Source organism: Leptodactylus fuscus, chromosome 5 (genome assembly GCF_031893055.1).
Source record: "Leptodactylus fuscus isolate aLepFus1 chromosome 5, aLepFus1.hap2, whole genome shotgun sequence".
NCBI lineage: Eukaryota > Metazoa > Chordata > Amphibia > Anura > Leptodactylidae > Leptodactylus > Leptodactylus fuscus.
The window spans coordinates 120,447,939-120,466,018 of NC_134269.1; the positions used below are offsets into that span (position 1 = coordinate 120,447,939).

An 18,080-nucleotide genomic window follows, 5' to 3' on the forward strand; every position below is an offset into this window, starting at 1 on the left:
CAGCCACCGGTGGGATAAGCTCAGGAGAGGGCTGCTCACATCAGTAGTGTATGTCCTCAGCTCCCAGCTTTCTGTCAGCTCAGTACTGGAGCATTGTGGCTGCCTCACAACTCCTCCTAACAAAAATACACCCCCCGTGACTAAGAATCCAAGTGCAGCGGCATCCAAACAAGTGCTAGCTGTGCCCCAGCTGACGTCTCCAGGGTGGGAGAGAAGGGGAATTCCTCCACATAAGGAGGACAGAGCCGAGTGTGTCTGCCCGCCTCCTCCTCCGCCCTCTTCCCTCAGTGCGATGTCTGTCACCACACGCTGCATCCCCTTACTAGCTGACAGAGGAGCGAGTGCTGCTGGAGCTGCCTGGCTCCCTTCCTTCCCTGCCACCCTCAGGTTCTTCCAGAAATCCTCCGCTTCTCCCCATGTTTGGACCGGATAAATTGGGGTTCGAAATGGATTTCGGCTTTAGGAATACGGCTTCTCTGGGGGACTTTAACCCCTTCAGTGCCAGCATCCCTGCTACTAAAGTGGAGTTAACCATTTCCTGCAGGTGAGAGGAGAATCCTTTCTGCTGCTTTTGGAAAGTTTAGCTGCCGTTTTTGTGAATGCCCCGGGACGTTAGTGTGGTGTGGCTGGGATTACAGTGTGAACTTTGCCTTCAGGTGTGTGGAGCAGGCTGTTTACTCTAAGCAGAGTATCTGCCACCGTGCAAGCCTTGTGCCAGGTCTCTATGCCATGTTTGTGACGATTCCATGTCCTGACCGCCTCCACTACTTTCTTGTTTTCATAGGCAGACATCCTAGTTTATGCACAGGTGAGTTTAGTGAGGTAGAAAGTACATAGAGGAGGTAGGTGCCATATGTGCCAGCACACAAGGTAGATGTCATAGGTGCCAGCACAAGGGGTAGGTGTCATGGCTGTCAGCACAGGAGGTAAGTGCCAGCACAGGAGGTAGGTGTCATAGGTGCCAACACAGGGGGTAGGTGTCATAGGTGCCAGCACAGGGGGTAGTTGTCATAGGTGCTAGCACAGGGGGTAGGTGTCATAGGTGCTAGCACAGGGGGTAAGTATCATGGCTGCTAGCACAGGGGGTAGGTATCATAGGTGCCAACACAGGGGGTAGTTGTCATAGGTGCTAGCACAGGAGGTAGGTGTCATGGCTGTCAGCACAGGAGGTAAGTGCCAGCACAGGAGGTAGGTGTCATAGGTGCTAGCACAGGGGGTAAGTGTCATGGCTGCTAGCACAGGGGGTAGGTGTCATAGGTGCCAACACAGGGGGTAGGTGTCATAGCTGCTAGCACAGGGGGTAGGTGTCATAGGTGCTAGCACAGGGGGTAGGTGTCATGGCTGTCAGCACAGGAGGTAAGTGCCAGCACAAGTGGTAGGTGCCAGCGCAGGGGGTAGGTTGGGGGATCTCTCTGCTGGTTTCCTGAGAAAGACAACTAAATCCACAACACACACTGGACTTCTATTTTGTGTGCAGTTACCACAACAGGTCCTTTACAATGATGTTAAATACCAGAGTTGTCAGTGGCGATGACAGAAAATGGCGCAATTCAGAGAGATCATATTATGACCCTATTAGTAAGATGTAGCAGAACTACCCACTACTTATAAAGAGTATACCTACATCATATATATGTATGTTTGTATCTGTACACATACATATACATGATATGCATTTATACTTACATAACACATCTACATATATTTTATGCAGCTTTGTCTATTTATATACAAACACGTACACATAGATATGTAAACGTCTGATATTGATATATGTGTATGTATGTACAGGTGACACATACACTGGTGTCCTAATATACCAATATCTATTTAGATACATGTGTTTATCTGTCTAGACCTTTCAACTGGCAAATGTGGCACTGCCATGCACTTGTCTTGGAGGAGTTTCCCACATACTTATCACCCTGTGTAAGGGCCGTGTTGCCTTGTTAATACAGACTAGGACGGCCATCTCTCTGACTGCTGTATTCTACATCTGTCACCTCATATGTGTGGAGCAGTAATATTTAGTTTCTTTGCTAATGGCAAGATTGGTGATGTCAAGGTTGGTGACAGCTGAGGCAGTGGCTGATGTCAGATCCAGGCAGTCGTCCCTCCCCGAACACTTCCTACATTCCAGAAATGTTTTTATCACCCTGCTATACAGACTTTATTTTTATTCCCTGCTAAGTTTACACGTACTGGGGAAGTGTTCCTAGAATATGCTACTTTAAGATGATATGGCTTGTAGCTATGCGTGTATGTGGGAAGCGCATTATGTATTGTCAAATATATAGACAAGTGCTATAACCTATAAACGCATCTGTACCGCAGTGTGTGTGAGCCGATGTAGTATGTCAAATTCACAACTACATGAACTAATGTGTGGATTTCTCATTGAAATAAAATTGGACACAGGTTGGTGGTGTATTTAAAGGGGCTCTATCAGCAAAATCATGCTGATAGAGCCCCACATATGCGTGAATATCATTTAAAAAGGCTATTCAGGCACCGTAAAAGTTATATTAAACTACCCCCCCCCCCTCCCGTTTTAAAATAATACCCTAAAAAAGAATGTGATCTACTTACCGAACGTGCACACTGGGCGGGCATTCAAGGAGTGTCTTCATCTTCATCCACGCCTCTTCTTCCTCCGATGTCCTCGGGTCCCGTCCTCCTCCGGCGCTCGCGAACGGACATTGATATAAAAAAATGACCTGAGCGCATGCGCAGTAGCACGCGGCTTCTACTACGGCTACTGCGCATGCGCCTAGGTCATTTTTTTTATTATCAAAGTCCGTTCGCGAGCGCCGGAGGAGGACGGGATGGGAGGACATCGGAGGAAGAAGAGGCGTGGCTGAAGAAGACAGCGCACCCTGAATGCCCGCCCAGCGTGCACGTTCGGTAAGTAGATCACATTCTTTTTTAGGGTATTATTTTAAAACGGGGGGGGGGGGGTAAGTTTGATATAACATTTACGGTGCCTGAATAGCCTTTATAGAATTTATTATTATTTATAATATTCACGCATATGTGGGGCTCTATCAGCATGATTTTGCTGATAGAGCCCCTTTAACATGGATTTGGCATTAAATAAATCCCAAAATCCATGTGAAAATTCCAATGTGTGAACATGACCTTCTGTTGATATCTCCTTTCCACTGATATTAGAAATAATATTATAAATTAGGCGTACGGTTTATATATTATGTTATTTATATTAATATCAAATCATAGATACAATGTGACTAAGCAGACCAGAAACACATCAGCCAGTGCTGGGTATAAAGTGTTGGTCTGAAGGATATCACTGATGTAAGGGCGATCAACAGGCAGTTGGCACCTCTTGCTAAGAGTTAAGACTAAAAACTTTAATATATGTCCAAAAAGCATAAGATTCATTGGAGGATGACTGTTCTAAAGTAATACAAAAGTAAATAAGGCAGATGTCAGCTGATAGCAGCTGATCAGATGGCATCTGTCCAAGACTCTGGCTGATATAGACAGCCTCTCCACTGTACTTTCCCATGTAGGATTATGTAGCAAAGTCCTGCTTGCTACAGGCAGATGGAAATGTAAAAAAACAAAAATCATCAAATTGAAAGCTTTGGATCCTAGAGACTGAACAAGACAAAGGCCGATATATATGTAACCCCTCCACCACCACTTATGTAACATAGGCCATTTTTGTTTACAGCCACAAACTCTGTGGTCTTATGACCTGAATGAAGTGCATATATGTATCCTCTGAATATAATCTTCTGATAATAGCTGATAGAGAACAATAGTGAGTGAGTGCGGTTTGTATACATATACTATCCTCTGGTAATGTCTGATAACAGATCAGTAGTGATGAGGACTAATCTGTCAGCTCACATGCGGGTGAGGCAGATGATGTAGACAGTGGGTGAGATTTATCAAGACTGGTTGTTTCCACGCCAGACTTGATAATCTCTACACTTACAGACGGATGAGGCGCACAGCTCATCATCAATCAGGCGCATTCTATGTCATAGTCTGCTGTCGTACTGAAATATATCCTAGCTATTTTCTGGCGTAGATTGCAGGAATCATTTACACCAGAAAACTGGCATAAATGGTGTTACATCTGATAGGTAAAGAAAGTGGCTGGGGCGGTGTGAAAACATCACTTGGGACAAATATTGTTGCAAGTGGTTACAAAAGTGGTGTTAACCCATTATAAATGTGGCTGACGACAGTGCCCTCTTGTTGTTCTTGCCATAGCCAGGTGATGTGTGGCAAGATTGGGACCTTTACAAAATAAAAAAAACCTTCCCAGACACTTGATTTACCTGTATGCCATATTTGGGGTCATAATTGTTTGGGTGCTGTAATGAAAATCTGACTGTATTTTCTAAAAAAAAAAAAAATATGGACAGCAGGGCCTCCATAGTCTGTCACATTTTAGGTCCCATTCACACAAGGAAAGAGGGGGTCAGATTTTGGCGCTGAATCCACGTCATAATCCACCCCCTCACAATAGCGGTCTATGTAGACTGCTAGCTTACTGTTTTCCGTAAGCGGCATGTTGCCGCTCACGGAAAAAAGAAACGAGCTGCCCTTTCTTCAGGCAAATTCCGCCTCGTGGCAGCCCGCTCCGTACTAAGCCCATTCATTTGGGCCAACCGGAGTGCCACAACTGTCGGAAGTCGTGGTAGGCATATTTTGGTCCTATTCTGCCGTGGCATACTGCGTCAAAATCAGTACCAAAATACGCCCCCCCACCCCGTGTGAACTAACCCTAAAGGGGTTGTCAAGTTTCAGCAAATGTTATTGTTTGTATAATGAAAGGTTATGCAATTTTCCAATATACTTTCTGTATCAATTGCTCGCGGTTTTCTAGATCTCTCTTTGCTAGTATTAATTTTTTTTTACTGCCAGTGAATAAAAAAAAAATAAAAAATCAGTCCATGGTCATGTGATGACTATGGAGGCGCACAGTTCATTATACTCACAGCACAGTAATCAGAACTCTATGGTACAGAGCAGGAGGAGCTAAACAAATGAACCCTTTCTCAAAATTCGCAGGTGTAGTAGTACAGTGTGAAGCCGAGTCTTTAAACATGGTGGCCACTCTAAAGCAGAGACCAGGTGCTAATTCCTGTGACCAGAGTTCACTCGACCAGTCCCAACTGTCCTTGTACCTATAATGTTGTATGACAGCTCCCACATGGTCTTAGAAAGGCTCCCAGGACTGTCATACAAATCTAGCTATTGAATCTGGTCTATGGCCAGCCTCAATAGCTATATAGCAAATCTCCCATAGACTGCAGGTCATAACTTGTCTTTTACTGTTCCTTGTATGGTACCGTATCTTTATTTGTAGAAACAAAGAGAGATACATTTAAAGGGAGCCAGTCAACACCAAAACCAGCCCCTTTACTTTAGGGTATGTTCACAATGAAAAGTGAAGAGAAACTTCTGTTAATTTTCCACCGCCAGCATTTTGCCTGCGGTCTAGTTGCGACGGGATGATGATGCAGTGCATCGCATTCGCGGCTTCTCACTGCTAATTGGGCCCAGATGAATGGGCCTAAACTCTGTGGCTGAATCCGCAAGTGAGCAGGACGCTTTTTTTTCCCACATCCTGCTGCAATCTCTGCCTCCCTTTGAAAACAATGGGAGGTGGATTCCAGGAGGAATCTGCCCCGATACAGGGGCAAAATCCGCGGCAAATTCCTCCTTGTGGAATTTGTGGGATTGTTCTGGGAAGCTGGGCATCACAGTTATGCTAGGTTCACACTACTTCCACACTTTACATTGTTTGGCTCCGGCAGGTGACCTGAACATCGGAAAGCCGGACCGCTAAAACATCGATTATACATGGAGCCAGTCAACGCCATTTTAAAACTGAAAATGGGAGAGAAAAAAAAGTCCTTTGTGCAGGACCTTTTCAACAATTTTTGGTGGTTTCTAAGATGGAGACTGAGTTTCCGACAGGAACTCCAGCGCAGATGTGAACCCAACCTGAGATCTTCTCCCTTGCTCAAAACCCCATCAAGCAACGCTGACATAATCAGAGCTTTTCGCTGTCTCCTCTCTAAGAAGAAGAAGGTCTTGGTGCGATGCTCAGCTGCCCCATGATACTACCCTGATTCACTCTTAGCTCATTTGCATAGGAATACAAATCAGATTTTTGTTAAAATTAAGCATCCATTTTACAAACAAATTCTAGCACTATTCTCACGCTTCTGAGCACTATAAGGTACTGGGGCTGGTTTAATAACTTTTTGGTGTTTACAGATTCCCTTTTAAGCAGAAATATATGAATACGAATTGTACTAGTTGAATGCCAAGACAAGTTTGCATTCATTATCCAAATGGTATTTTTATTCTCAGTAGCAAACAGAAATAGAAGAAAGTCAATAGGGCAGATTTATCTATGTGGTAAGTTAAAAACTGGCAATAAGCCACTCCTGGCAAGTGTTGCAGTCGACTTGAGTCACATCTGTCCAAGGCTGTATTTATTGTATTTGAGGGTTTACATTATATATGTATGTTTTTAAGTTCTTCCAACTAAATGTGCTATCCAATGATAGATTTTCCCTGGTTGCTAGGACAGTTATAACAAAAGTAATGCAGCCATGCTCATACTTTCTTAGTGCTCTGTTTTATAGTGGTGACTCCCTTTCTCTACTCCAGTCCGTGTTGTTGGTGCTACACGATGGTGTCACAGACTCCCTCTTTGGCTGATCAACGATCATAGCGATTGGTTAAAGCTAGACTCTGATGTAATCTATAGCACTGGCAGCATGGACCAACGAGGAGAATAGGAGCCACTACTCTGCAAAGGATTGAGGGTAGGCCAAGTTACGTTTCTTTTATTACTGCCTCTGCCACCAGGGAAGTTTTACTGTCTCTAGATAACCCCTTTAAATGCTTTAGACTTATAGAATCGGCATTTTATTTGGCTACAGATATCTTACATAGCTTATATGCAAATGTACAAAGGTTCTCTGCTTTATTTGTTCCGTCATGTTTGCTGAAAAATGAGAGAAATCATTTATTTCAGTGGGATCTTTACATCAGCTTCCTTTGCCTTATTGCAGTTAGTTTCTCTTTTTTGTCAGGGAAAAAGAGTTCTGCTGTGCTGTGGCTCTCATTACAGCTAATAGGATCTATTTGGAACCTTCCTAAGTGGCAGATAATTTCCGCTGATGGAATGTGTCCATGTGTCCTTCTGTGATGTTTTCCACAGATGCGTACACAACGTGTGCGTGTAACTTTATGCAACACCTGCTCAACATTATCCAATATATATTCACATTTACTTGATTGAGGGGCAGGAGTCCAAAAATAGAGCTATAAAAAAAATTCCTTTTTGGGTGGAAACCGTGCGGAAACCCAGTGGACCCCATTATAGTCTATGGGTTCCAGGGGTTTCCAAAGGTAACCGCTTTTTTAAGTGGAGTCCCTTAATGGTTATCCAAACGAAGGTGTGAACCTAGCGCAAGGCCGATTGCATCTAATGAAAACCCTAGCTCGTAAGCAAAGACGAACAAGATGACACACTGAGTACATTAGTGTGCTGTCCTAGGTTTTTAATTTCCCATAGGCTGCTATGGGCGAGTCCGTTCCGCAAACATTGAACAGAATAGGACCTGTTCTGTATTTTACAGCATGGACTCTCAGCCCACGCACTGATCAGTGGAAATCCTGGCCATAAAAATGAATGGGTTAGTGTGCTAACAGATAACACACTGATCTCGCCCATGGTCGTCTGCAAGAGGCCTAAAGCAGAGGCCACGTTTTGTGGAAAATCTGCTTTTTTTGTTTCAATTTTATGGCTTTTTTTTTTTTTTTTTTTTTTTTTTTAGCCAAAGCTTAGAACAGATTTAGCAGGACATAACTAAGTGCTTCCTTCATATTTCCCACTCTTTTTGAAGCCACTCCTGGCTTTTTTCAAAAAATCATAGCAAAAACTTTTAACAAAGAAAGGAAGCTTTTCTACAATGTGTGGCTTCGGGTAAAACGTGGTTTCCCAACCTTCTCAGACTCGGGGCACCCCTGGATAGAAAAAAATTATTGAAAAAAATAACTTTTACTAAAAGACATAAAACATGATAAGAACTTAGAAAATGCTGCATGAATGCATTTCGTCATCTTCCCAAACAGAGTGTTGTGGCCCACTGGCAGGTTTTCTAGGAACCACGGTCACTGGACTAAAACTTTCTTTGTTATCCATAGCAACCAATCACAAAGCAGGTTTCATTTTTCAAAAGCAGAATAAAGAATCAAAGTTGCACTGTGATTGGCTGCTATTGGTAACAGACAATATTTAGACAGTGTCATAAATCTCCCCCATTATTTTTAAACTGAGATTCAAACATTGTTATATGGTTTATTTTATTAAACCCTTTAAGGAGGCAGCATAGATTTTTCTTGCAGCGTTTTTCACAGAAAGTTCACAAAAGAAAACTCTGCGGACTTTCTTCTTCAATTATACCTACAGGGAAACTGCCGGCATTTCCATAGTTGGAATTAACATGATGCAATTTCCAAAACCTGTTTTGGAAATCACAGTATTTCTGCTGCGGGTACTTATCTGCAATGTGTGGATGGGATTTGCATTCATGCCATGTGGTGCTTCAGCCTTAGTTTCATATGAAAGAGGAGATTCTAATTGTTCATATGATACTAAGAATTCCAGAGAGATGCAGTTGGGATTGGGATATTTATATGTAGCTGCAAGTTGGATGAGACACCGCTATACCAATTATGTGTAGGTTTTTTTTTTTAATTTTACTGAACACTTACACAAAAAATCTCCAGAAGAAGCAGGGGGCAGGACCTTTGGTATTTGTGTTTAATTCCTATTTGTACTATTTTTCACTATGTATTTCTGTAACAGCTTAATTATTATGTATTATTAAAGCTTAAATCTTTATTTCCATTCATGTGTTATATTGTTTTATTTAATATATTTTGTGGAGAGCTGATCCTCCCCCAAGGGAACACCACTAGACCAGAGTATATAACTGGGAGGGTTTCGGTCGGCTGGTTGAGTGGCAGGGATCAAGTAGGTGCAAGATGGTTGAATGATGATTAGGAGGGGTATTAAGCATTCATTACCTGGGCACTGTCATTGTGCCCAAACTGATATATCTACCAATGAGCTCAAACCTCCTCTTCCTCACAACGGCTAGATCAGTCTTTTAGCACTTAGGGGTTAAAAACAGGTGTTTCTCCGAGTAGCCTAGGGAAAAAAAAATGTCATGCCCAAAGTGTAAATTTTGAAAAACAAGCCAAAAATCCCCAAAGCACTAAAAAAAAAAAAAAAAACTGCAAATAAAAAAAAAAAAATATGTGAATGTAGACTTTTCAATTAATTTGCTTTGACTTTAACAACAGTACAACTGTATCAGTTTTGACTTTGTTGTTGATGCGGGAAATTGTATTTTTGTTATGGTCGTCTCAGCGGAAATTTACTAACATAAGTATGCCAGAATAAAAATGGGCATCTTTGATGCAGGACCTCAATTTGCACCAGTTTGTTTTAATGCCTTGGTTGACACTTTTCAACCTAGATTATGGGACAGACTCAAGGGCGGCCACCTTGGCACCTCACCCCAGAAAATTTATAGCTGAAATCTACATTCCTCTAGCTAGTGTAAGTTTTATTTCTGGCACATTGGGGCTTCCTGTGTCTTAGGCTGTATTCACACAGAGTAACGCCAGGCGTTTTTTGTGTGTTTTTTGCACATAGCGCCGCGTATACGCCGCGTTAACGCCGGGCAACGCCACCGCTAAATAGCGCGGCGTTAACGCGGCGCTACGCGGCGCTACGCGGCGTAAACGTGGCGCTATGTGCAAAAAACACACAAAAAACGCCTGGCGTTACTCTGTGTGAATACAGCCTTAGTGTGTTTTCCACAACGTGAGGCCTCAGCCTATCACTATATTTCACACATGTATCAGTAAATGCACCCATTTGCATATACACAGTGTTGGTGAAACTTTTTTATACTGTATGAAATAGCGAAGATTACTGTATTCTAATAAAGATAAAGAAGTCTAGTTTCAGAAAGTGTTATCCTTTGTTTATTCTTATTCTTTTTAGTGAAAAATAAGAAAATAAGGTATATTGGAAAATTGTAAGGTTTTTTAAATCCGTTTTCTCATTTCTCCTTTACTTCCAGTGAAAATCAGTCCATGGTCATGTGATGGACACAGATGTGCATGTTGATACAGTTGCAGCACAATACTCACAACTATCTCTACACTGTGCACTGTGTGTCACACACATGACCAAGGACTGATATTTATCCACTGGTAGCAAACTGAAGGGTTTACAGCAAGTGGAGATCTAGAAAAGTGTGAGGAATTTTTGAAGAAAGTATATTGGAAGATTGTACAACTTTTTATTGTGCAAATAACATTTATTTGCTTAAATTGAACAAATTAAAAATTTACAAAGCCTCGATTTTGAAGAAATTCCCCAATGTTCCATAGGTTTTGGTGTTGTATAGGCATGTTTCACATGTTGGGAGATTTTTTTTCAGTGTACATATACTTCAGGCATACCAAAACATTAAAGGGAGCCTGTTACTAGATCCCAGCATATAAGCTCAGACATGCAGATATGGGGTCTCTCCAAAAATAAGACTGGGTCTTCCGTTATTTTTTTTTTCTCCAAAAAAGGGGCTAGTGCTTCTTTTCAAAGTAGGTCTTAGGGTCGGTTCATAATAGTGTTTGGCTTCCGTCCAGCCGGAGGATAGCACCAAAGCCCAGATGGGTGAGGATGTTACAGAGGACCAAAAATAATAGAAAATGGATAACCCATTTAAATAGAGAACCCAGAAGGCCTCTTAATGGAGCAGATGTTTACACTAGTTACCTCCCCAGGGTGGTTTAAAAATCTTTACATAGCATAGAAACAAAATGGTTATTAGTCACCACTAAGACAGGAGGCAAAATATCGAGACGCCCCTGAAATATTTGAACCCCCATGAAGTTATACATTTTTGCAAATATAACTAATCAAAAAGTTCAAAATTGTGCAGAATTTTCCATCTCATCTCTAAAATAGGGTGCAGTCCATTGTTCTGCCAACTTGGTCGATCCCTCTATGAATGTACGTATATTTTATGGTCAAGCATGTTTGTCGATCTTTGGTTACACAACAGGAGTTACGGCCAAAATTGTTGTGTAGCCCTATCATAATGGTTACATTGCTCTCTAAGGCTGGGTTTATGCAGTTGCTGAAGAACTACATGCAGTTTAGAATTTCAGTAATGCCTAGCATATGTTACTATGTATTTCATCTGTACTGTATGCTAACCACCAAGAAACTGAAAACGCTAGCGGACTCTTAACTGCAACTAAAAACACTGTGCAGTTCCTCGGTTCCCTGTGCCGTTTTAAACCCAACCTCAAAGCTAAAATAATCTTTGTTCTTAAGGCTCCGTTCCCATGGAGTAACGCGACGTGCATTCAGAAACGTATACACGTGTCAGAGTGTGAGTGCTCAAAACAGATGCCATTCACTTCAATGTGTGCCGGCTCACGAGTGTAACACATTGAAATCAATGGGAGGCTATTTAACCCATTGATTTCAAAGTGTGGCATGCGTGAGCCGACACACATTGAAATGAATGGCATCTGTTTTGATCGCTCACACTCTGACACGTGTATATATATGTCTGAATGCATGGCGCGTTACTCCATGGGAACGGAGCCTAAAGGGGTTGCACAGAATTTGGACAAATTCTAGAGGAGACTGGGTAAGGTGTAAAATAAAAAAAAAAATCATACCCACCTGACTCCAGCCACTTGCAGTGCCGGTGTAGGCACTCCGCGCACATGGACAGCAGCGATGGACACTACAGTGAGGTATGATTTATTTATTTATTTATTTATTTATGTTACACCTTCCTTGCCTCCTCCTAGGATTTGTCCAATTCTTGAATAACCCCTTTAAGAAGTTGATGACTTTTATAGACATTATAAATCTGGAGAAATAAACAGTGTTCTAGTTCCCTTTGCAGGTGTTAATGGAGGCACTTGCTCTCTTTGTTCTTTTCTGTTAAATAGAATAAGGTTCTGCTATCTGATCTGCTACTGTTCACAATGACAATGGTAAAGTAATTAAGCAATCAGCATCTGTCAGTCTTTAATTGTGTTCTGACATTTTGTAAAGCTGCCTTCTTAGTCTCATCATCTCAGTGTTAGTGTTATCATAACATGTCATCAGCGTAAAAATAATCTGACAGATCTATACAACCAGCTCTTGTTATCTTTACAAGCCGACGTTTATTGACTGGAGAGATGCCACAGAAAGCAACTTTTCAGCAGTGAAGGAACAATTATAGCATGCATAATATTTTGATGGCTGAATACGTGTATTACCTTTTTTCTGGTTACATTTCTATGATAATACTTTTAGAAATCGCTCTTGCTATATTGAAAAGTAAAGCTATGCAAACAACACATCTACACTGGAAAAATCCTAAAAATAACGTGTTTATTGGATATAATAAGTACAAATAAAGAAAAAACAAATGGGTGGCACTATATAAATATGGCGCTGCACTGAGTGGCTGCCTCGATACAGATTTCCAAGCTGAGAGCAACCTTTATCCTCCTTTTTCACTCTTTTTGTCTGTATCTTCAAGAATCCTCTAACCAAGCAAACTAGCACTATGAATTAGCAACTATAAATCGAATGGAAGAACCTGTGGTGTATTTTTTTCCCTTTTGTTTCTATTGTTAAGCATGGACAAGACTCAAGACCTGAATCAGCTGGAGTTTTCCTGTTTGCACATGTGCCTGTTACCATCCCCCCAGGAGCTAAGGACAGCATGGACACCATGTGGCATGGAGGAGAAACCTACATGGAAGTGTGGACTTCTTCTTTCAAGGAGATGATTTTTGGCATCTATTGCTGATGTGTGAAGATGCCTACAGCTGACTGGTACTTCTTTCTTTTACTGTGGACACGTGGGACTCTGTTACAGCCTGGGAACTTACCATCACCCACCTACTCCATGAGTTTATGGAAGGATGGCAAGAGAGCAGCACCATGTATACCTGGATGGCTTCAGACTTCTTTGGGCAGTAGAACACAGTGGTAAGAAGAAAGGAGGAAGAGGGCTTGTGATGAAGGATATTTGGGGCATTTTTTTTTTGTGGTTAATGGACAATAGTGCAAGATACCGAACTATCAGCTGTGAGCATGAGCTCTCACTACCTACCAAAGGAACTACCACATGTTATCATGATAGCTGCATATGTCCCCCACCTCTGCAAAAAAAAAAAAAAGTTTCTGCCTGTTATATCTACATGCTGTGACCCCTTCCTCGTGTCCTCCAACCACGGTCGGGCTGTATTATTAACATCACTCCGCACAGAGAACTAAATGATCCTGCAGTGTGTCTGTGTTTCTTTCTTTTTAGTTGCTATGATTCCTAGGATTTCTCTATCTGCCATGAGCTTGTATATGTTTTCTCTCTTGTTATATACTACTGTACCATCTATGAAACTGTATCACTGAAATTTCCCCATTGTGGGACTATTAAAGGATTATCTTATCTTATTGTCCCTATAAGAATCCAATGCACGTAAGGCTATGGCGGCAAGAGACATTGAACAAGCCTGTCAAGGCTATACCTTAAAACGGGTGATGCTCAACAACACCGTTACAACTTTCTAAATATCACAAAAAAAGTGAGAACAAAGGGGGGCTTATACACAGATGGCTTGAGGAAGCGTCGGTTGTGGCGCGAAACGGCTGTTGCCTTTTTGTCTGAGCGTCTATACTCCCTCCCATGTTTACTTTTATCCTTCAATAAAAGACTGTTTTTAGAAGATTGCCTTGGGTGAGTGCCCCCCTTTTTCTCTTTTTTTTGTGATATTGGATATAATAAGCCCAACATATGTCAGAATACTGTTCTTTTGGAATACACAATTATGTCACCCTAATAAGACAGGAAGCACTATAATCCTAAAGATGAATATACACATCCACAAGCCTATATAAATCTACTCAACTACTGCAGAAAAATGAAACTGTAGGAGTTATTGGTTCCCCTATCTCAAAGTCATGCCCCCCTTTACTAATGGCTCTGGAGGTGTCTACTAGTTTCCAGCAGACTCTTTATGGTGCACTTTGCTGCAGGTTTACAACAAAACGGCTAGTTTCTGCAGCTTGCAGTAAAGATGTGCATACTCATAGGGAGCAGTTGTCTATATAGTTTTTGTTTTTTTACTTTTTTTTTGTCTTGTGTCCCTTTCAAAGAATAAGGGTACACCACTTACCAAGTCTATAAACTGAGTGCAGCTATGTATTAATGGCATAATATACAGTACTGGAAGACAACATTTATCTGTCTCATAAATTGGGCCTCTTTTGATCAGGGCAGCACAGTTTGGCTTATTATTGTTCAATATTATTTTAGGTTCTGGATTTGTGATGTTTACATTTTAATAAATGATTTCTTTTATCAGAATAGTTTCCCCAGGCTTTGGAGATGGCATTTTACAAAATGTCACAGGAGCAGTTAGTACTGAAGGCTGAGCTTTCATGTTCAGGAAGAAATAAAATAGATAAAATGCAATAATTACTTTTGGAAGCAGAGTAATTATATTGTGTGTTATTTATATTGGTGCCATTATCTACTGGTTTTAGATCTCTCTTCAGCTTGTTCTAGTATGCGCATAATACTATGACTACACAGGCTTAATTCTGCAAATTTGGAAGCTATGTGTTAATATTAAACAAATTTGAGAACCTTCAGTAATGATAATTCTGATTATAAGGCAAAAGATCCGTACTTGAAGCTAGGCAATATTATGCTAAAATCCCTTGTACCTACTGGACTTCAGGAGATGGGAGTCCTGCAGGCAATATATTGACTTGGGGCAGTGCAATTAATTAAATTAATTCACAATTTTAAAAAAATCGATCATTCTGATTTTCACCAGAATTGTGAGATCACGGATGACCCTACCCCAGAGTCATATTACATGCAGGATTTGTCCTCTGTGCTGCAAACTAGGATTAAAGCCAGTTGCATGTGACTGTGTGCTCACCGGCTGCAAAATAGTACAGGAATAGGACCTGTTTCACATTTTGTAGCCCGCAAACATGACCATGTCATTCACGGTCGTGTGTACGGGCCCATAGAAATTAATGGGTCAGTGTGATATATGGGAAAAACCTGTATAGCACACTGACCAATCATCTGTCTTTAAGGGGGCTAAAAGTTTGTAGTCAGTTGTTGGGTGATAGACATGTTTAATGCAGCTTCTCCCAACAATTTCTCAATGTGGATGCTCACTGAACTTAAATTCCAAATTAAGAATCGCCTATGAGTTTGAAAAAAAAAGTCTTGTTTTTTTTTTTTTAAAGGGGTTTTCCCAACTCACCTGCTCACCAACTTGCAGGCTGTATGTTCTGTTCACTTCCTGGTTTTCCCAGTAAATTGGTGGGTGGGGTTTCACTTGCTATCTCATAGACAAAGCCAGCTCTGCTATCTCTCTTCATAGCAGTACATGTTTGCAGTTAGTAATGAGGGATGGTTGTAAATAAATTAGCACAGTATCACTGGAAGATGCACAATATGAAGCTGATGTAGTAGAGCTGAATTTGATAGGTGATGAGAATTCCAAATTTACATGCTACAGGACCAAGAGTCAGCTTACAATAAACTCAGTTTATACATAGGTAACAGACTCACTGTCTGTCCTTATCAGCAAAATACAATTAGCTGACCTGATAACTGGAAGAACAGGAGATAAAGAGCTCAGAAATACAAGCTCGCTATGAGCACTCAGCTCCCCCTCCCTCCTGAGAGTTTCGAATAGCACACACCCATAGGAATGAATGGAAGCAGACAGCACGCAGACTTTGCCAGCGTCCGGCCACTTAACCCCCTGCGTGCCGGCTGCGTTCATTCATTCCTATGGATTTACCGCAGCCGCCACTCTTCTGCTTTGTCCCTGTTTTACCGTATACTCAACTCTGAGCTGAGTATACAGTAAAGCAGGGACAAAGTAGAAGAGTAGATAGTATCTATCTACTTGCGAAGTTCTCTACACTTACCTGCACAGAAGTGCTGCCGCTGCCCGTTCTTCTCTCACCTCTTCTGTTAGAGATGCTGGGAGAAGGCAGGGCTTGTGGCTTAGGAGAGTGTGGGCAGGCACTTTCCTAAGCCACAGCACTGAGCCTACCCCCATCATCTCTAATACTAGCCTAGGGAGGTGGGGGTGTGCACGACGCTTTGAAGGCATGTCAATGAGAGAGGACCGGACCGAGAAGTACGCGGAGCGGCAGCGGATCTGTGCAGGTAAGTGGACACCAGGGGGGCTAAGTAGCCGGGGGATTTTTTTTTTTAGTCGCTACACAGCGTGGAGTCCAAAAATTTAAGCATGCTGTGTAGTGAATAGGATCGTTTTTTAAAATCCAATCTTCGATTATTAAAAAAAATCCCACTGACTTGCATTGGGATTGGAATTGGGTTCGGGATCAGGTTTTAATGGAAAATGATCGGAAATCGGAATTTAAAACGATCCTGAAATTTCAAGATCGGCTCAACCCTATGTGTTAATAAAAACCATATTTTACTGGCAGTCACCTTTCTCAGGTCAAGATGCAGATAGAAGAAATGAGAAGGTTAATAAGCGAGTGTAGAACATGTTGTTGACATTTGAAAAGTGAAGAATATATTAGTTATCTTTCGTTATGCTCTTTTCTGTAGACTTGGATCAGATAATGCATTCAATCGCTTTCCTTTTCGTGGTAAAAAGAGAGACTTGGATTACATGTGTTCACTGCATAGGAGAAAACGCTACTGGTTCAGGAAAGGTTAAGCAATTAAAGAGGAGGCTATCGCTGACATTTCTTCAGTATCCTCTACCTGGATTAAATGTTTATATTATAATGATATATAGGACTTCAGCATGCTAAACTATTATACAGTTTAGCTAGCCATTATGCAAAAATGATTCTATTAAACTCAGAGATAAAATGAAAACAGGTCACACTAAGGCCACAACTACTAACATGCAGTACACACTGGGAAAGATTTACAAAGCAGAATTCTGATTCACTTTGTGCTGAAATCCTGGAGTACTTAGCTTGTACCACTTTTTTTCTATGTTTCAGCCCGGGGTCCCATGTCGTAGAAATGGAAAAAACTGCAGCATTTTACAGTCTCTGCAAAGTGGATAGGATTCTAACAAATCCCATTCACACATTGTGAAAAAAATACACGCAGCGGAGACGTTGCGATTTCTAAAACGGTTTTAGGAATTGCAGCAGGCCAATTATACCTATAGAAACACCGGTGGTTTCCTTATAAATATAATAGGTATAAGTGCCGTCACGGTTTTCCCACATTACTTTTTTGCTGTGGCTCTCTATGTGAAACCTTAGCTTAAAAAAAACTTTTTTTGTTGTCTTTCTTTACAAGGAGTTTTGACTTTGTGGGAAAGGGTCAAGGCTTAGTTGGAAAGAGATGTGGCTCAAAATATGCCAAAGTGTGTCTCAATTCTGGCACAAAGTAAACAGACCAGAAGCTAATGTACATTTAGACAAGAATGTCTGAAGATGCACCAGATTTATTACCCACAATGAACCACTATAACTAATTTGACTATTGTTAAAGGGGTTGTCCCATCTCAAGGATCCTATCTATACTGCTACCTTATGATTTAGATTTAAGATTTAGATTTAAGACTTTTCCTAAATACATTGCTTAAGCAAAACTGCTTTGTTTGGCTGCTCTCTGAGATGCTTCACTTCATTGTTTACACTGCGTTTCCATAACCATGGTCCTGGGGATGGTCTTTTCTCTCCACCCTGGACAAGTGCTGTAGCTCCCTGCTCTCAGGGAGGGGAAGGGATGCTGAGTGCTCGGAGCTTGTATTACTGAGCTGTTTATCTCCTGCTCTTCTAGTTTTCAGTTGGCTAATTGAATTTTGCTGATAAGGGCTGAGACAGGGAGTCCATTAAATACAGACCTAAAACTGAGTATATTGCAAGCTGACTCGTGGTCCTGTAGCATGTAAGTTTGGGATTCTCATCACCTAAGAAATCCAGCTCTGCTCCATCAGCTTCA

At 41.4% G+C, this 18,080-nt stretch overlaps 1 protein-coding gene across 1 annotated transcript in view; it reads left to right on the top strand.

Moving 5' to 3' along the window:
• The first annotated feature begins 265 nt into the window (after positions 1 to 265).
• Positions 266 to 18,080, top strand: part of CPNE8 (copine 8) — a 190,145-nt gene continuing 172,330 nt past the window's right edge. The window contains exon 1 of the mRNA XM_075274153.1: positions 266 to 544. Within this exon, the coding sequence (XP_075130254.1) occupies positions 417 to 544 (128 nt within the window). The 5' untranslated portion in view covers positions 266 to 416. The remainder of the gene's footprint in view (positions 545 to 18,080) is intronic.